The sequence below is a fragment of the Trachinotus anak genome, unplaced genomic scaffold (genome assembly GCF_046630095.1).
Source record: "Trachinotus anak isolate AG129_WGS33_773 ecotype Australia unplaced genomic scaffold, CSIRO_AGI_Tana_v1 ptg000031l, whole genome shotgun sequence".
In the NCBI taxonomy this organism is placed as follows: domain Eukaryota; kingdom Metazoa; phylum Chordata; class Actinopteri; order Carangiformes; family Carangidae; genus Trachinotus; species Trachinotus anak.
The window spans coordinates 627,474-639,959 of NW_027273882.1; the positions used below are offsets into that span (position 1 = coordinate 627,474).

The window sequence follows — 12,486 nt, forward strand, 5'->3', positions numbered from 1 at the left end:
TTGACAGATTTACGCGGAATGCCGACTTTAACTTACAAAGACGAAACTTTTTATATCCTTAATAGTTGCATTTTATATCAAACTCAATCCACTAGTTGTACTATTTATTTAATTTTACTATGCATGTGCAAAAACAACTTGTATTTACTATTTATATTAATTTTACGGTGTTCACCTACAGTATACAGTACAAAACTTTTATTCAGGATGAATGAAGTTCTTGTTTTATCATAATAATTTATTGCTACTATCAATAGTTTTGCAACAGGAAATGTACTGTAAAGGAAATTAAATTCACAGTTTGCATAGTTTACATGTTCATTGCCATCACAGTCACAAGACTTATTCTTCACGGAATTATCTCTTCTTACAGATACAAGTCATAAAATAAAGAAAACCTGACTTACACACACATATTATATATATATATATATATATATATATATATATATATATATATATATATATATATATATATATATATATATATATATATATATATATATATATATATATATATATATATATATACACATATACACACATACTCATACAGCAAGAACATTCAGTACTTTCACAATCACAATAGCCACCAATAAAACTAACACATCCACACATCAAACTGTCAAAAGTAAAATTGTGAAACTACAAAGCGACAGCATGCACATACCCTGGATTGAATCATCCGGTTTCACTATTGCCACAGCTACTCAATTATCATATAAATAAATCTTAATTTACATCCAGTTGTTATGACTCTTAGCCTTTAGTCACAAAACACTGACATCTGCTCTGATCAGCGGATGCCGAGGATCTGTCTGCTCTTGAACAGACAGGCCTTTTCCACTTGATTCAGTGTTTGAGCGCGCCGATTGGCCACCTGCAGTCTCCTCAATATCAGCTCTTGGGACATCACACTCTGACGACTATCAGGTCGCTGGTTCTCTTTGCTCTCACCAGCAAAGTGGACCTTCTTCTTGCCAGGGGAGAGGCTCTCCACATCTAGGACCAAACAGTAAGGAGTTACTGATTAACAAAAACTGGACTAAAGTTTATATCATCAGGCAGCCCATAGCTGGATTTCAGATTGTCAGGCATGTAAGAGCTAGGAAGTTTAAAATGCAGGTTTAATTTAATTGATTCTTTATTGGTGTATAAAAACTTTATTTGCATGATTTTAAAAGTGATAAATAAATTAGATTTTAGTCATCCACATTCCAAACAGAAGCATAAACACATAAAAACTGGTCAGTTCTTGTCTTGTTTCAGTAAGTCCAGAGGTCTTCTTCTCTTTCCCATACCTATGTCTTTGCCTTGGAATGGTGCCAGGTCCCTCTGCTGCTGTAGACGGTTGTAATTCACCAGTAGACTCTCTGCCCTGAAACAATAGATAAGAGTAAACAAAATCAGGTGGACAGTCTAACAAAAAGAGCACAATGGGTAAAATGACAACAGAGGGATTGCTTCATTGACTATCTCTCAGCTTCTGAAAAAAAAAGAAAAGGTTTTACCGTGCAAGCTTCTCATTGGACAATCGTTCACGAGCACAGAGTTCCTGCTCTCTTTCTGTCATGAAAAGACAAAAAAAAGTAAAACATTATTTTTGGACTTTGTAGCACACATTTGTCATGTGTGATTTATAATGTTCTATTTGAATGAATCTATTTAAACCTTTTTGACATACTGTTTTCACAAATATTTACAGCCGGGGTAGAAAGGGTGTGGATGTTACTCGAAGTAGGCAAACATTTGGTTCAAACACTTCTGTTGCAAGAGCAACATGTAAAAACCTGTTCCAGTTACACAAGTTTCTTCGATTACGCTGCCTCAATATACACAGTGTGACACACTGCATTAGTGCTGCTACTAATCTTAAGTGTGCGGGATCAAACCACATCCTTAAGATAAAAAACCGCCAATAAATATGCATGTCAAGACTTTTTTGTGTTCTTTGTGCTGAGGAGGTCACATGTCAGAGTGAGACAACATCACATACAGATCCTAAAAGTGCTTCTTCACACAGATATCAATGGACTATTATATTATTATACCTGGTACAGAATGCTATATAAATGTTTCTCAGAATCCACATGGTCTAATCTTTCATCAAAAGCACCTTTGAACAAGTTTAATTATGCTGTGAAATGCAACTGAGAGTGAGTGCAACTGCAGGTCATCAGGGGTCATACTGTCTCATTGTCAGGCTACAGTACAATTAAACCCTGACTACATGTTGAATCAAGGGGTGTGTGTGTGTGTGTGTGTGTGTGTGTGTGTGTGTGTGTGTGTGTGTGTCACAAACTGGACAAAGGATAAAAGTCTTACTCTCCAGCCTCTCTTCACGTTCCTTCAGTGCCTTTTCTCTGTCCTTGAGTGCCTGTTCCCTGAGTCTGAGCTCTGCAGAAGAGGCGGGGGCTGGTTCAGCTGGCCTGTGTAGGGGACAGTCAGAGTCCGCTGACCTCCTTCGCAGCCGCACCTCTGTCCTCCTCTGCTCCTCAGCAACCGCGTCAGCCAACAGGCTGCTCTGGAGAATAGACTCCACAGAAGGTCTCAGATAGTCCTGGCAACAGAGAGAACCAATTATTGTACCCCAACTACATTTAAAAAAAAAAAAAAACAAAAAACAAAAAAGAGTAGCTGGTAGCACAGTTACAGTGTCTGGCAAAGTGAATGGCTATCTTAAACAACAACACAGGATTGGTGAATAATTTATTTCTAACCTTTAAGTTGAGCATTTTGCTGAGTAAGCAGTTCAGTTCCTCAGAGTATCGGTATGGGATTCTTCTGAACTTTCCCTCTCTGATCCTCTCTGCCAGCTCTTTTTGGTTGTAAGCAGTAAACGGAGGGCTACACAGGAGAAATTCAGGGAAAATGTCACATTTGCTGTAAACAAACCAGGTGCTGGGGAAAAGAAAGCTGAAGAAGGGGAGATGGAAAACTTACGATAATGCACAGAGTTCATACAGCAAACATCCCAGTGACCAAATATCTGACTTCTCGTTGTATGACATGCGATTTATTTGTTCCTGTAAGAAAAAATGTTGACAGATTGTGGCTAATTAGGCTACACCTAGGCCCCAATTAGGAGGGTCAAGAGGTCATCTTAAAAAAAGAAAAGTATTTTGAAAAGAAAAATCTCAGACGCAGACCAGAGCAGAATTAAACAACTCACTGGAGACATGTAGTAAGGTGTCCCAACAAACGTCTTTGCAAAACTTGTGTCATGATTCAAGATCCTCGCTAGGCCAAAGTCACCGAGCTTAACGTTCTGCCTGATGTCGAGGAAGATGTTGGCTGGTTTCAGGTCTCGATGAAGAACTGTGGCTCTGCCATCGCTGCGTCTGTGGCACTCCTTCAGGGCTAAAGTGAGCTGTGCCATGACTCGCAGGATGAACTGCTCCTCTAAATAACGCCTGCAATGGTAAACAAAAACAAACAAAATTAATATTGAATACTGCAAATACTGACAGGAAGCACAGATATAAAGTGGAGGGACACATAATTCATGAATTTTACATAAACACACCTCACAGTATACAGCTTATATAAACACCAAGTATCACCTCTCCTTGATGCAGCGGCTGATGAGGCTGGAGAGGTCCCCACCCTCACAGTACTCCATGACAATGTACAGCGTGGCGTTGGTCCGGTCTATGATCCGGTCGTAGTACCTCACTATGTTTGGGTGCTTGAGCTCCCTCAGGAGGTTCACCTCTGACACCAGCATCTGCTTTTCATTCTCTGCCATGGTGCCATAGTCCAGCTCCTTCCACACCAGGATCTACAATACAAAAAGAGAGTGAATTAACCAAAAGGACATAGCTTAAAGAATCATATATCAAAGAATTCATGAAGGGGTTGAAGTCATCAACCAAGAGTCAGTGAATAGCTGGAGAAAAAGGTGGTAATTCACATTAGATCCCAGAGATGAATCCTTAAACAGAAACTGGGCTAACAAAGAAGACAGGAGACTGTGAGATGCAATTGAAAGTTGTAGAAAAGAGCTGAGCACCTTGAGTTCAATTATCTATTAATTTACTTTTTTTTTTTTAATCAAATTACTAATTCCAAGGTTGAGAACAAGGTTTTAAGCTCTAGAAAAGACTTAAAACTAGGGCTAGAGCACCAAGTATGGACCACAACATACCATACAAAGACCAGCCTTTGTTCCACGTTGTTCCCCATCTCTGTCTCCCATTGTTTCCTGTCATCTCACTAGTGTCATTAAATCTCCCCAACTGCTTTAAGAATATCTCTAGATTGAATACTGAAGTATGGCAATATATTGCACTGTCTGGTGACACTCACAGATGTAACTAATAGTAAATTATAATTAGCACCAACTTAATTTAGCTGTGTCAGTACCAGGGCTTGTTATTGCGCATGCTAGCTCAGCAGCATGGCTACTAACATATTATGATTAACACCTGCGCTTAAAATGGCTGCCTTGAGAAAAGTTTGTTATCCCAAACTTTAGTAGGTGTCTTCAAATAGCACCTAGCCTGCCCAGGTGTACTGTCATTTTTACAAATCAGCATAAAGTGACCAGTACCTTCCTGTTGTCATTTATCTTTCTGTGACTGTGCATAAGATGTTAAACTTTTATTATATTCGTGTTAAAAACAATAACATTCGTGTAACATTTCTTGGTCGCAGTAGTAGCAGCTATTTCGCTACGACATCAAACACAAAGCCCGAAATTTCCGGTCGACAGTTCAGCATTTAAATGTGCTCTAGGTAAACAATGTGACTTCTGAGCAGGCAAATGTGTGAAGTTTACTCACTTTCCCGTCCGATTTCCGCTTCACTTTCTGGCATCTTCCATACGAGCCTGAGCCAATAGTGTATAACACCTCGTAGTCCTCAACACGGGACGGCATGTTTTCCGTCTCAACCGACTTTAACGTTCAGTTACCTGACTTCACGGTAACCTGTTAACGTTTGGATAGACGCACAAATTTAAAAACCAGAGACTTCCGAATTAGTCTCTCGGTTTTCCCCGATTAATTCCCGATTAAGATTCGTTTAAAAGAAGAAAAAGTTTGTTTTTTTCAAGTGTCTTTCCTCATTCGCTACTGTGTGTGTTGCAGTAAACAAAACAAGAAGCTAGTCCCCTCGGTTGAAATTAGTGCCCAAATCCACGATTGTGATTGGCTTACGCTCCTCACACGGCGACTCCTGATTGGTCAGCGTGAAGATACAAGTTGAGGTTGCTAAGCGCCTGAAAAACCGCGAGAGTAGAGCGCGCAGATCACATGTGTTCATGGCCCACAGGGTGGCGCCAAAAACACACCGTCAACACAGAGCAACTGGAAAAATTTGGAGTGTGTTTAATATTGAGGCAGCTAAAGTAAAGCAAGAATACTTTCAAAATAATGCCACAAATAGTTTTTAACTCGCCAGCTAACTTTATGCTAAGTGCTAAACAGTAAAAGCCCAAATCAGCATTTGGTGTGACCACCCTTTGTCTTTGAAACACAGTGAATACAAGTACCTGGGTGTAACACTGGACAATAAACTGGACTGGTCCACCAATACAGAGGCCATCTACAAGAAGGGTCAGGGCCGGCTTTACTTCCTGAGGAGGCTCAGGTCTTTTCATGTCTGCAACAAGATGCTGCAGATGTTCTATCAGTCTGTTGTGGCGAGCACCATCTTCTCTGCTGCACACTCCACTCCAAATACTAACCGCATTGATATTATATATCATATTCACACAATATTTGTATCCTTCTTTTTGCACTTTCTATTTACATATGCATATTCATAGTATATTATTATTTATGGTATTTATATCTTGCCATTCTGTATTTTTATTTCTATTCTGTCTACCTCAGTATTCTATTCTATTGTATTTCTGTATTCTAATACACCGGACTGCTGTAACAACCTAATTTCCCTTCAGGGATGAATAAAGTCATCTATCTATCTATCTATCTATCTATCTATCTATCTATCTATCTATCTATCTATCTATCTGAATTTGGGATCAGATGCCTCCCTGATGGGACTGTGTGATGAACAAGAATATAAACATCGAATAAACATCAAGTGGTGTGTTTTTACTAAATGTTATAATATGATGCAGTTATAAATTCTTGTTTAATGAGTTTTACTATTGTACCAGGATTTTAAGTTTTAATACCACGGATGCATTTTTTGGTATAACGTATACTTGGATTGTGATTTATGTTGCTACAGACTTAACACTAGTTGGACTCAATTTCTTCAAAAGAACAAGCGTAGTCTTGTCCGATTACAAAATGCAGCAATCCTTGTGTAGAGGCAAGAGTAAGATGACTGCTCAGGTTAAATGAAGACCTGAAAATCTTGACTTTCTATAATGTTCTTCATCGTGAAGTTTCACACAGTCATTAAAATATGTTGCAAAAAGAGGACTTGAAATAGGTTGAGATTTCAGATTGTACAGACTTTTTAATCTAGGTTATAAACTTTTGGTTATTTCTAGCCTTAATTACATTACAGATGTTTATTCTGTTATTCTTACAGTTATCATAATAGATGCTTTAAAGGAAAAGGGGGGTCACTAAGGCAGCAAATGTACAGGGCCCTGATTTTTGTACTGACTGTAACAATTGTGCACCATGAAATAGGATTAGGATAATTCAATTATTTGGAAAAATTGAAAAAAGATCGTGAAGATGGTTTAATTAAAAAAAAAATAGAATGAAAAAATGCTGATTACTCGGTGATTTTCCCATTTATCTTTGATAAGTTTCTCAAGGTCTCACTGGAATGTAATCCGTGGCAGTACTTGGAAAGCTAATCAAAAATTTATGATATTGATAAGACGAATGAGGTTTAGACTTGTCTGCCTCCTCACTGCCCTGTCTGTGAATGGCTGTAGTCTGCAGAAAAATGCTTTTTTTTGGCTCAGACAAACACAGCAACTTCTACTACACTGAATCTACATGTTATTTTATTTGTATATAATAAACAATAGAATAGAAAACAGAAAAAAACAGAATGTAAAAGCAAGTACACCCCTTGTTTCACCTGAAAAAAAAAGTTAGGGATAGAGCTATATCTCATTAGAATAGGCTGTCACACATCATATTTCAAGAATCCTGTAAGAAAAAAAAAGTTTAAAAACAATTATAGAGGTTTTTTTTTTTTTGAGGCAGACCAGATCTTCCTTCTCCTTTGGTGCTCAGAAGCAATTTCAGTGACTGAGTCATGTACAGAGGTGGAAAAGGCAAGGAAGTGTTTTCTTGTAGCCAGAGCACTGGGACTTGCATTTTTCTCAAGTAACAGTAAGAATAGCTGTCTAGGAAATTAATTAAGCAAAGTTAAAAATAGTTCTCCAGAAATATCCAAGGACCAAGTAATGTGTGAGAATAAATAAGTACATTGTGTGTAAAGTAGCAGATACTTCAGCTCTGTTAAAAGCAGCACAAAGAATCGAAGCAGAAGTATAAAATACCACACATCTTTTTTTTTTTTTTATTGTTTTCTGTCTGTGACGCTGACTGACATGATCCTCGGGGCTTTGTTCTCTCTCCTCACTGTGTAATCCCCAGTTATTACACGGAAAGGTCGCAGGCTGTCATCAGAGCAGTTTCCATGGCTGCATATGTAAGACGCAAGGGAGGCTGATGGGCGTCTTATTGTCACTGGTCATTCGATTTGACCAGCAGGACCACCTGAAGAGCGGCCATCTGAGAGCAGCGACACACAGCAACCTCTCACTCTGCTCCTATTTCTGGGTATCACATATGTCATCAGTGTGAACAGTCTGAAATATATGCAGCATGGTTTACTGATGTAGTCTCTCATTTGATGAGTCACTTAATTGCTCTGTCAGTTGAAAGAAAATTAACCACCAAGAATTTGATAATCATCTTTTAGGTGTTTATCAAGAAAAAAAAAAGTTAAACATTTATTGGTTTTAGCTTCTCGAATGTGAGGATTTGCCGATGTTCTCCTTTTTATATCACTGTTTAAGACATTACCTTGGGCTAGAGACAATTTTTCACAAATTACTACATTTTACTAAACCATTAATTGAAATTATTGATTACAAAATGAATTGTTAGTTGAAGCCCTTCTGAAAAAACAGTTTTGTCAAAACCCAGATATTTACTTTGTGCAGGGCTTTTATTTTCTTAACTATACTAAGCTAATCTCTGAGGGAATAACCTTTGGTTTGTCATTAATTTGCAGTCTGTGTTGCATTTGATCTTACAGCTGAAAGGCACTGAGATCAAACTGGTGAGATCTGGTTATTATCTGTAGTAACATCATCCATCACATTTCCATCACATCTCTGATTCCCTGACACGCTTTTAAAGGGAGCAAAGATGTTGCTTCGTGGGCTTAGTCAAGGCATGACTTGGGTAAATCCTACATGTGACAGATGAAAGATTATTTTTCTCATTACAGGTGAACTCTGATGTGTGATCCCTGGCTGAGATTAAGGCAGTCTCTGCAGTGAACGGTGGTGTCAGCGGGGGCAGCCACGGTAACAGTTGTGTTCAAATGATCCTTTCAGCTACTCTCTGCTCTCCGCTGCCAGTGCCACACACTGACACCACTCACACCACCAAGCGAGTGAGCGCCCGAGCCGGTCTGTCAGTCTGCCTCTGCAAAGGTCACTCCTACAAAGAGCTGGAGGAGTTTGGACATCAGCCAGGAACAGTCTGGGGGGGCAGAGCGGAAAACTGACAGCTAAAAACAACAGAGACAGTCGGGTGCCTGAGGCCGCTCGTGACGTCAGCTGCCCCTGTTAAAGGCCAGGAGTTGAGAGGGAGCGACAGGGAGGACAGCTACATCCCATAATAACCTCCCGACCTCTCCTGGGGTGACTGCGATCCTGTAATGGGGGTGACAGGAGGCTTATGGTTCCCCTGTCACTCCTGACTCCCCTCTTTTTGGGTGAACTATTAGCCAAAGACAGAATAACACACAAGGTGACATGAATGATCTTATAATCACACACCTGAAGGATGCTCTCTCCTCTCTGACAACATTATTAACATAAATATTATAGAAATAGTTCAACATTTTTGCCAAGACGAGGTGAGGATGAGGAGACTGATACCGCTCTCATATCTGTATGAGACTACAGTCAGCAGCCGGTCAGCTTAGCTTAGCATAGACTGGGCTGGAGTCAGGCCAAATAAGATAGCTTGGCTTTGTCTGAAGGTAACAAAAGCCACCTACCTGCACCTTCCAAGCTCACTAATGAACACTATTTTGATATCATTATTTGATCTGTACAAAATCAAAATGTAAGAACAACAATTTGTTATTTTACAGGGGATTTTGTGCCAGACTGTTTCTTGGCTGAGAGCAGAAACTCCTAGCCAAGAAACAGCCTGGCACGGGTGTGTTGCAGTTTATCTTGAGTAAGTCGGACATTGTTTCTGTAAGGATAAAAATTATGCAATTTTTAATGGTGTAAAAAAAAAATTCTTGATTGTATTGGGATGTAGGGAGAAATCTGAGACAAATATCTCAAAATATGAATACGTAAAACCAAAACTATCTGCGACGTGGAAAGTGAGAAATGTTTTTCTGATTTGAGTTCATTTATTTGTGTTGCATTCCAACCCCATGTTTTTTTCACTGTTGCACTCCTGATGTGTTACAAGTTATTTGCATGTGATCTAAACGACGCTCAGGGTTCATCCAGCCGTCACAGCCGTCATGCTCTCTTGTGACAACAGGAAGGGCCAGGGAGACTCTGAGAGGCCGGCGGCTGCTGCTGTGACTTTCAGCCCGGACCTCCCCTCCACAGCTGGATGTTTTAGTGCTTGCTGACTCAAGGGACACTACCATCACTACGGCATTCATGAGGGAGCAGGCATCAACGCGTGACACTGAGGACCTTGGGGAGCAGTGCCCGTGAAATAGTTCATTGCAGGTGTGAGGAGGCACGCTGGTGCTTCTAGAGAGGACACAAAGGTTCCTCTGGAGCCTAATTTATCTGTGTAATGTGGGTGACCTTGGAAAGAGATTTTGAGCTTGTACCGAGGAGTGAGATTCTCCATGCAGGGTGATGCTACACCTTCTCCATCTGGCCACCACACTGAGCAACAGTCACCCTGTGATCTCCTGACTGTCAGCCCTTTGGTATGTTGGCGACGCATCTTGCATATTTAATCCCATTTTCCAGCTCACTTCCTGCTGTTTTCACCCTCGATTCCCATTGGCTGCCTGGAGCGTGCAGCTCTTCTACAGATCCAAGCCTCCACTTATCACTCCAGCTGCTATAGAAATATAGCTGATGGCACGCCACGCTGGCCTTTGTTTCCATTTATCATGTGAATTCAACAATTTTAAGGCACACAACACCCTCATAGCTAATGTAATAGTCAATATAGTGGGTATTATAGACTTTGACCATCTCTCAAACTGCAATACAGTGATCATCAGTCCTGTGAAGTGCGCAGAAGTGCAGGTGTGTTTATTAAAGTACCGTACTTAAAGAGATTATTTGATATTGGTAGAAACACCTCCACTCTCTTCCTACAGAGTCAGATTTATATCACTCTCACAATCTGTAGTATAAGTATGAAGCTAAAGCAGGCAGCCACTTAGCATAGCTTAGCATAAAGATTGAGGAAAACAGCTAGCATGGCTCTCACCGAGGTAAAAAAAAAAAAAAAAAAAAAAAAGCACCCCTAAAACTCACTAATTAGCACATTATGTCTTGTTTGTTTAATCCATACTTGTTATTGACTAAAGTATATCCGCAGAGATTCCAGAAAGTCAGTGCTACAAGCCAAAAAATGGTTTGGCACGTAGCCTGTAAAACCGCAGCTCGTAGTCTCTACACACTGGTTTTTGTCAGGACTAAACAAATGCAGATTTTGTAACTTATTTCCTGATGATTTCAGATGATCCTAGTGCGGCAACGGTACCTTGTTTTTTCTTATGTCAAAATGCAGAAGCTTTTTAACATTTTGAGTTTTAGGATTATTAACAGAATTAACAGTTATTAAGAGAAATGTCTTTAAGATTTAGGTTTTTCAGAATAAACCACCCAAACTTTATGATGTAGTTAAAATCAACACCACCTCAAACTACAATGAAAATGCTTATCTGAGTAGGACTAGTGAGAGCATCTCCCCTTTCCCTCTCTGCATTTGGTAGTACACCATACAGACCCGACGTCACAGGTGAAATCAGAGCTCTGTAACGTAAGCCGGTGACTTTCAACAGCCGGTGACAGACACCACAGTTAAACAACAGGTACAGAACCGAACAAACAGGCTTCAGTTACCTGGAAACTGTCCTCAGCTCGTACCTCAGCGCACAGAAGATCTACAAGTTGACATTTACATTTGCAGACGAGAGAACACCCCCTCGAGAAGTGCAATTTAAAATCAGCGGGAACTGAGGATTTTACAGATAAATTTCTAAAATCAGATAAAATCAGTCTACCTTACTAATACGTAGATTCTGACAGTCGGACTATTGTACAGACAGTTCTGTCTGTCCCACGAATTCTATTTAGCCTGGTCTGGTTCCATAAACTTATTTAAATATAGTTTATTCATAAATGACAAACTACAATTACAGAAACTGACCCAGGCTCTTTTCTAGTATATCAATCATCACAACCTTTTTGACTCATATATTATAATCAAATCAATGAATACTTCCTACCCTTTGTCACCAGTTTGTCAAGTCTACTGGTTGTGACCAAAATTTTATTTTGATTATTTTCAATAAAGTAAAAGAAAAAAAAAAAAGATTTACAAAAATGATTTCAGCAGAAAAAACATTGTAAAACCTCATCATTATATTGTGACCCTGTGAGGGTCCTGTATCATTATGCTTTACTATTTACTGGAAAAAAACAGTATTTGCTTCATGTACAGTGCAGAAATACATTCAAGAGAAGCAGTACACAGGTTAGGATCTTCATGATGTTTTATTCCAGCACAAGTTTTTTGTGTTGTAAAATGGCTGTGTAGCTAGGAATTAAAGGAGAAGTACAAAATGGAAAATTACAGACAGTTCTAGTATAATTTGTTTAAATCCCTATTGTGTTTATTTCCTAAAACCACATCTAGGAAAACATTATTTCCCTGCCTTCTTTGGAAACATGGTCAGAAAATAAAAAAATTAAATAAAATGAAAAGGCAAAAAATAAAATAAAATAAAATAAAAAAAAATAAAAGATGAAGCTTCATTTCAAGTCACTCTCACAATGGAGGGGAATCTGAAAGGGCCGCTGGATGAAACACATTTACAGCCTGATTTAAAATGTTTTCACCTACCCAGTCAGGTAGCCCTTTTTTTTTTTTTTAATTTTCACACACACACAGTTTCTACCAACAGTGGCGCACAGGGAGGGCAGTAACTACTAAGATGCACGTTTTATGCATTAGTTCTTAACAGTGATAACTGCCGCTCCTCTATAATTTTCCTAATTAAAGCAGGCTAAGCAAATTACATATAATTGACCTCAAAACCACAACACAAGTACATTCGAGAGAGAACAGCTGCATCATT

The 12,486-nt window shown here is 39.2% G+C and overlaps 1 protein-coding gene across 2 annotated transcripts; it reads right to left on the reverse strand.

The window, feature by feature from the left end:
- Nucleotides 1-472: 472 nt before the first annotated feature.
- On the reverse strand, nt 473-5,139 carry nek2 (NIMA-related kinase 2). Of its 2 annotated transcripts, none has more exons than XM_071468010.1 (9): nt 4,148-4,665; nt 3,564-3,781; nt 3,173-3,413; nt 2,944-3,026; nt 2,721-2,847; nt 2,326-2,560; nt 1,512-1,566; nt 1,302-1,378; nt 473-1,002 (listed from the first exon to the last, which is right to left on the reverse strand). In XM_071468010.1, the coding sequence occupies exons 1-9, from the start codon at nt 4,196-4,198 to the stop codon at nt 797-799; spliced, it is 1,293 nt and encodes a 430-aa protein (XP_071324111.1). In that variant the 5' UTR covers nt 4,199-4,665; the 3' UTR covers nt 473-796. The 2 variants fall into 2 exon arrangements, with proteins under 2 accessions (XP_071324111.1, XP_071324110.1); XM_071468009.1 differs by lacking the exon at nt 4,148-4,665 and adding an exon at nt 4,785-5,139 and having other exon boundaries at nt 482-1,002.
- Nucleotides 5,140-12,486: the final 7,347 nt, after the last annotated feature.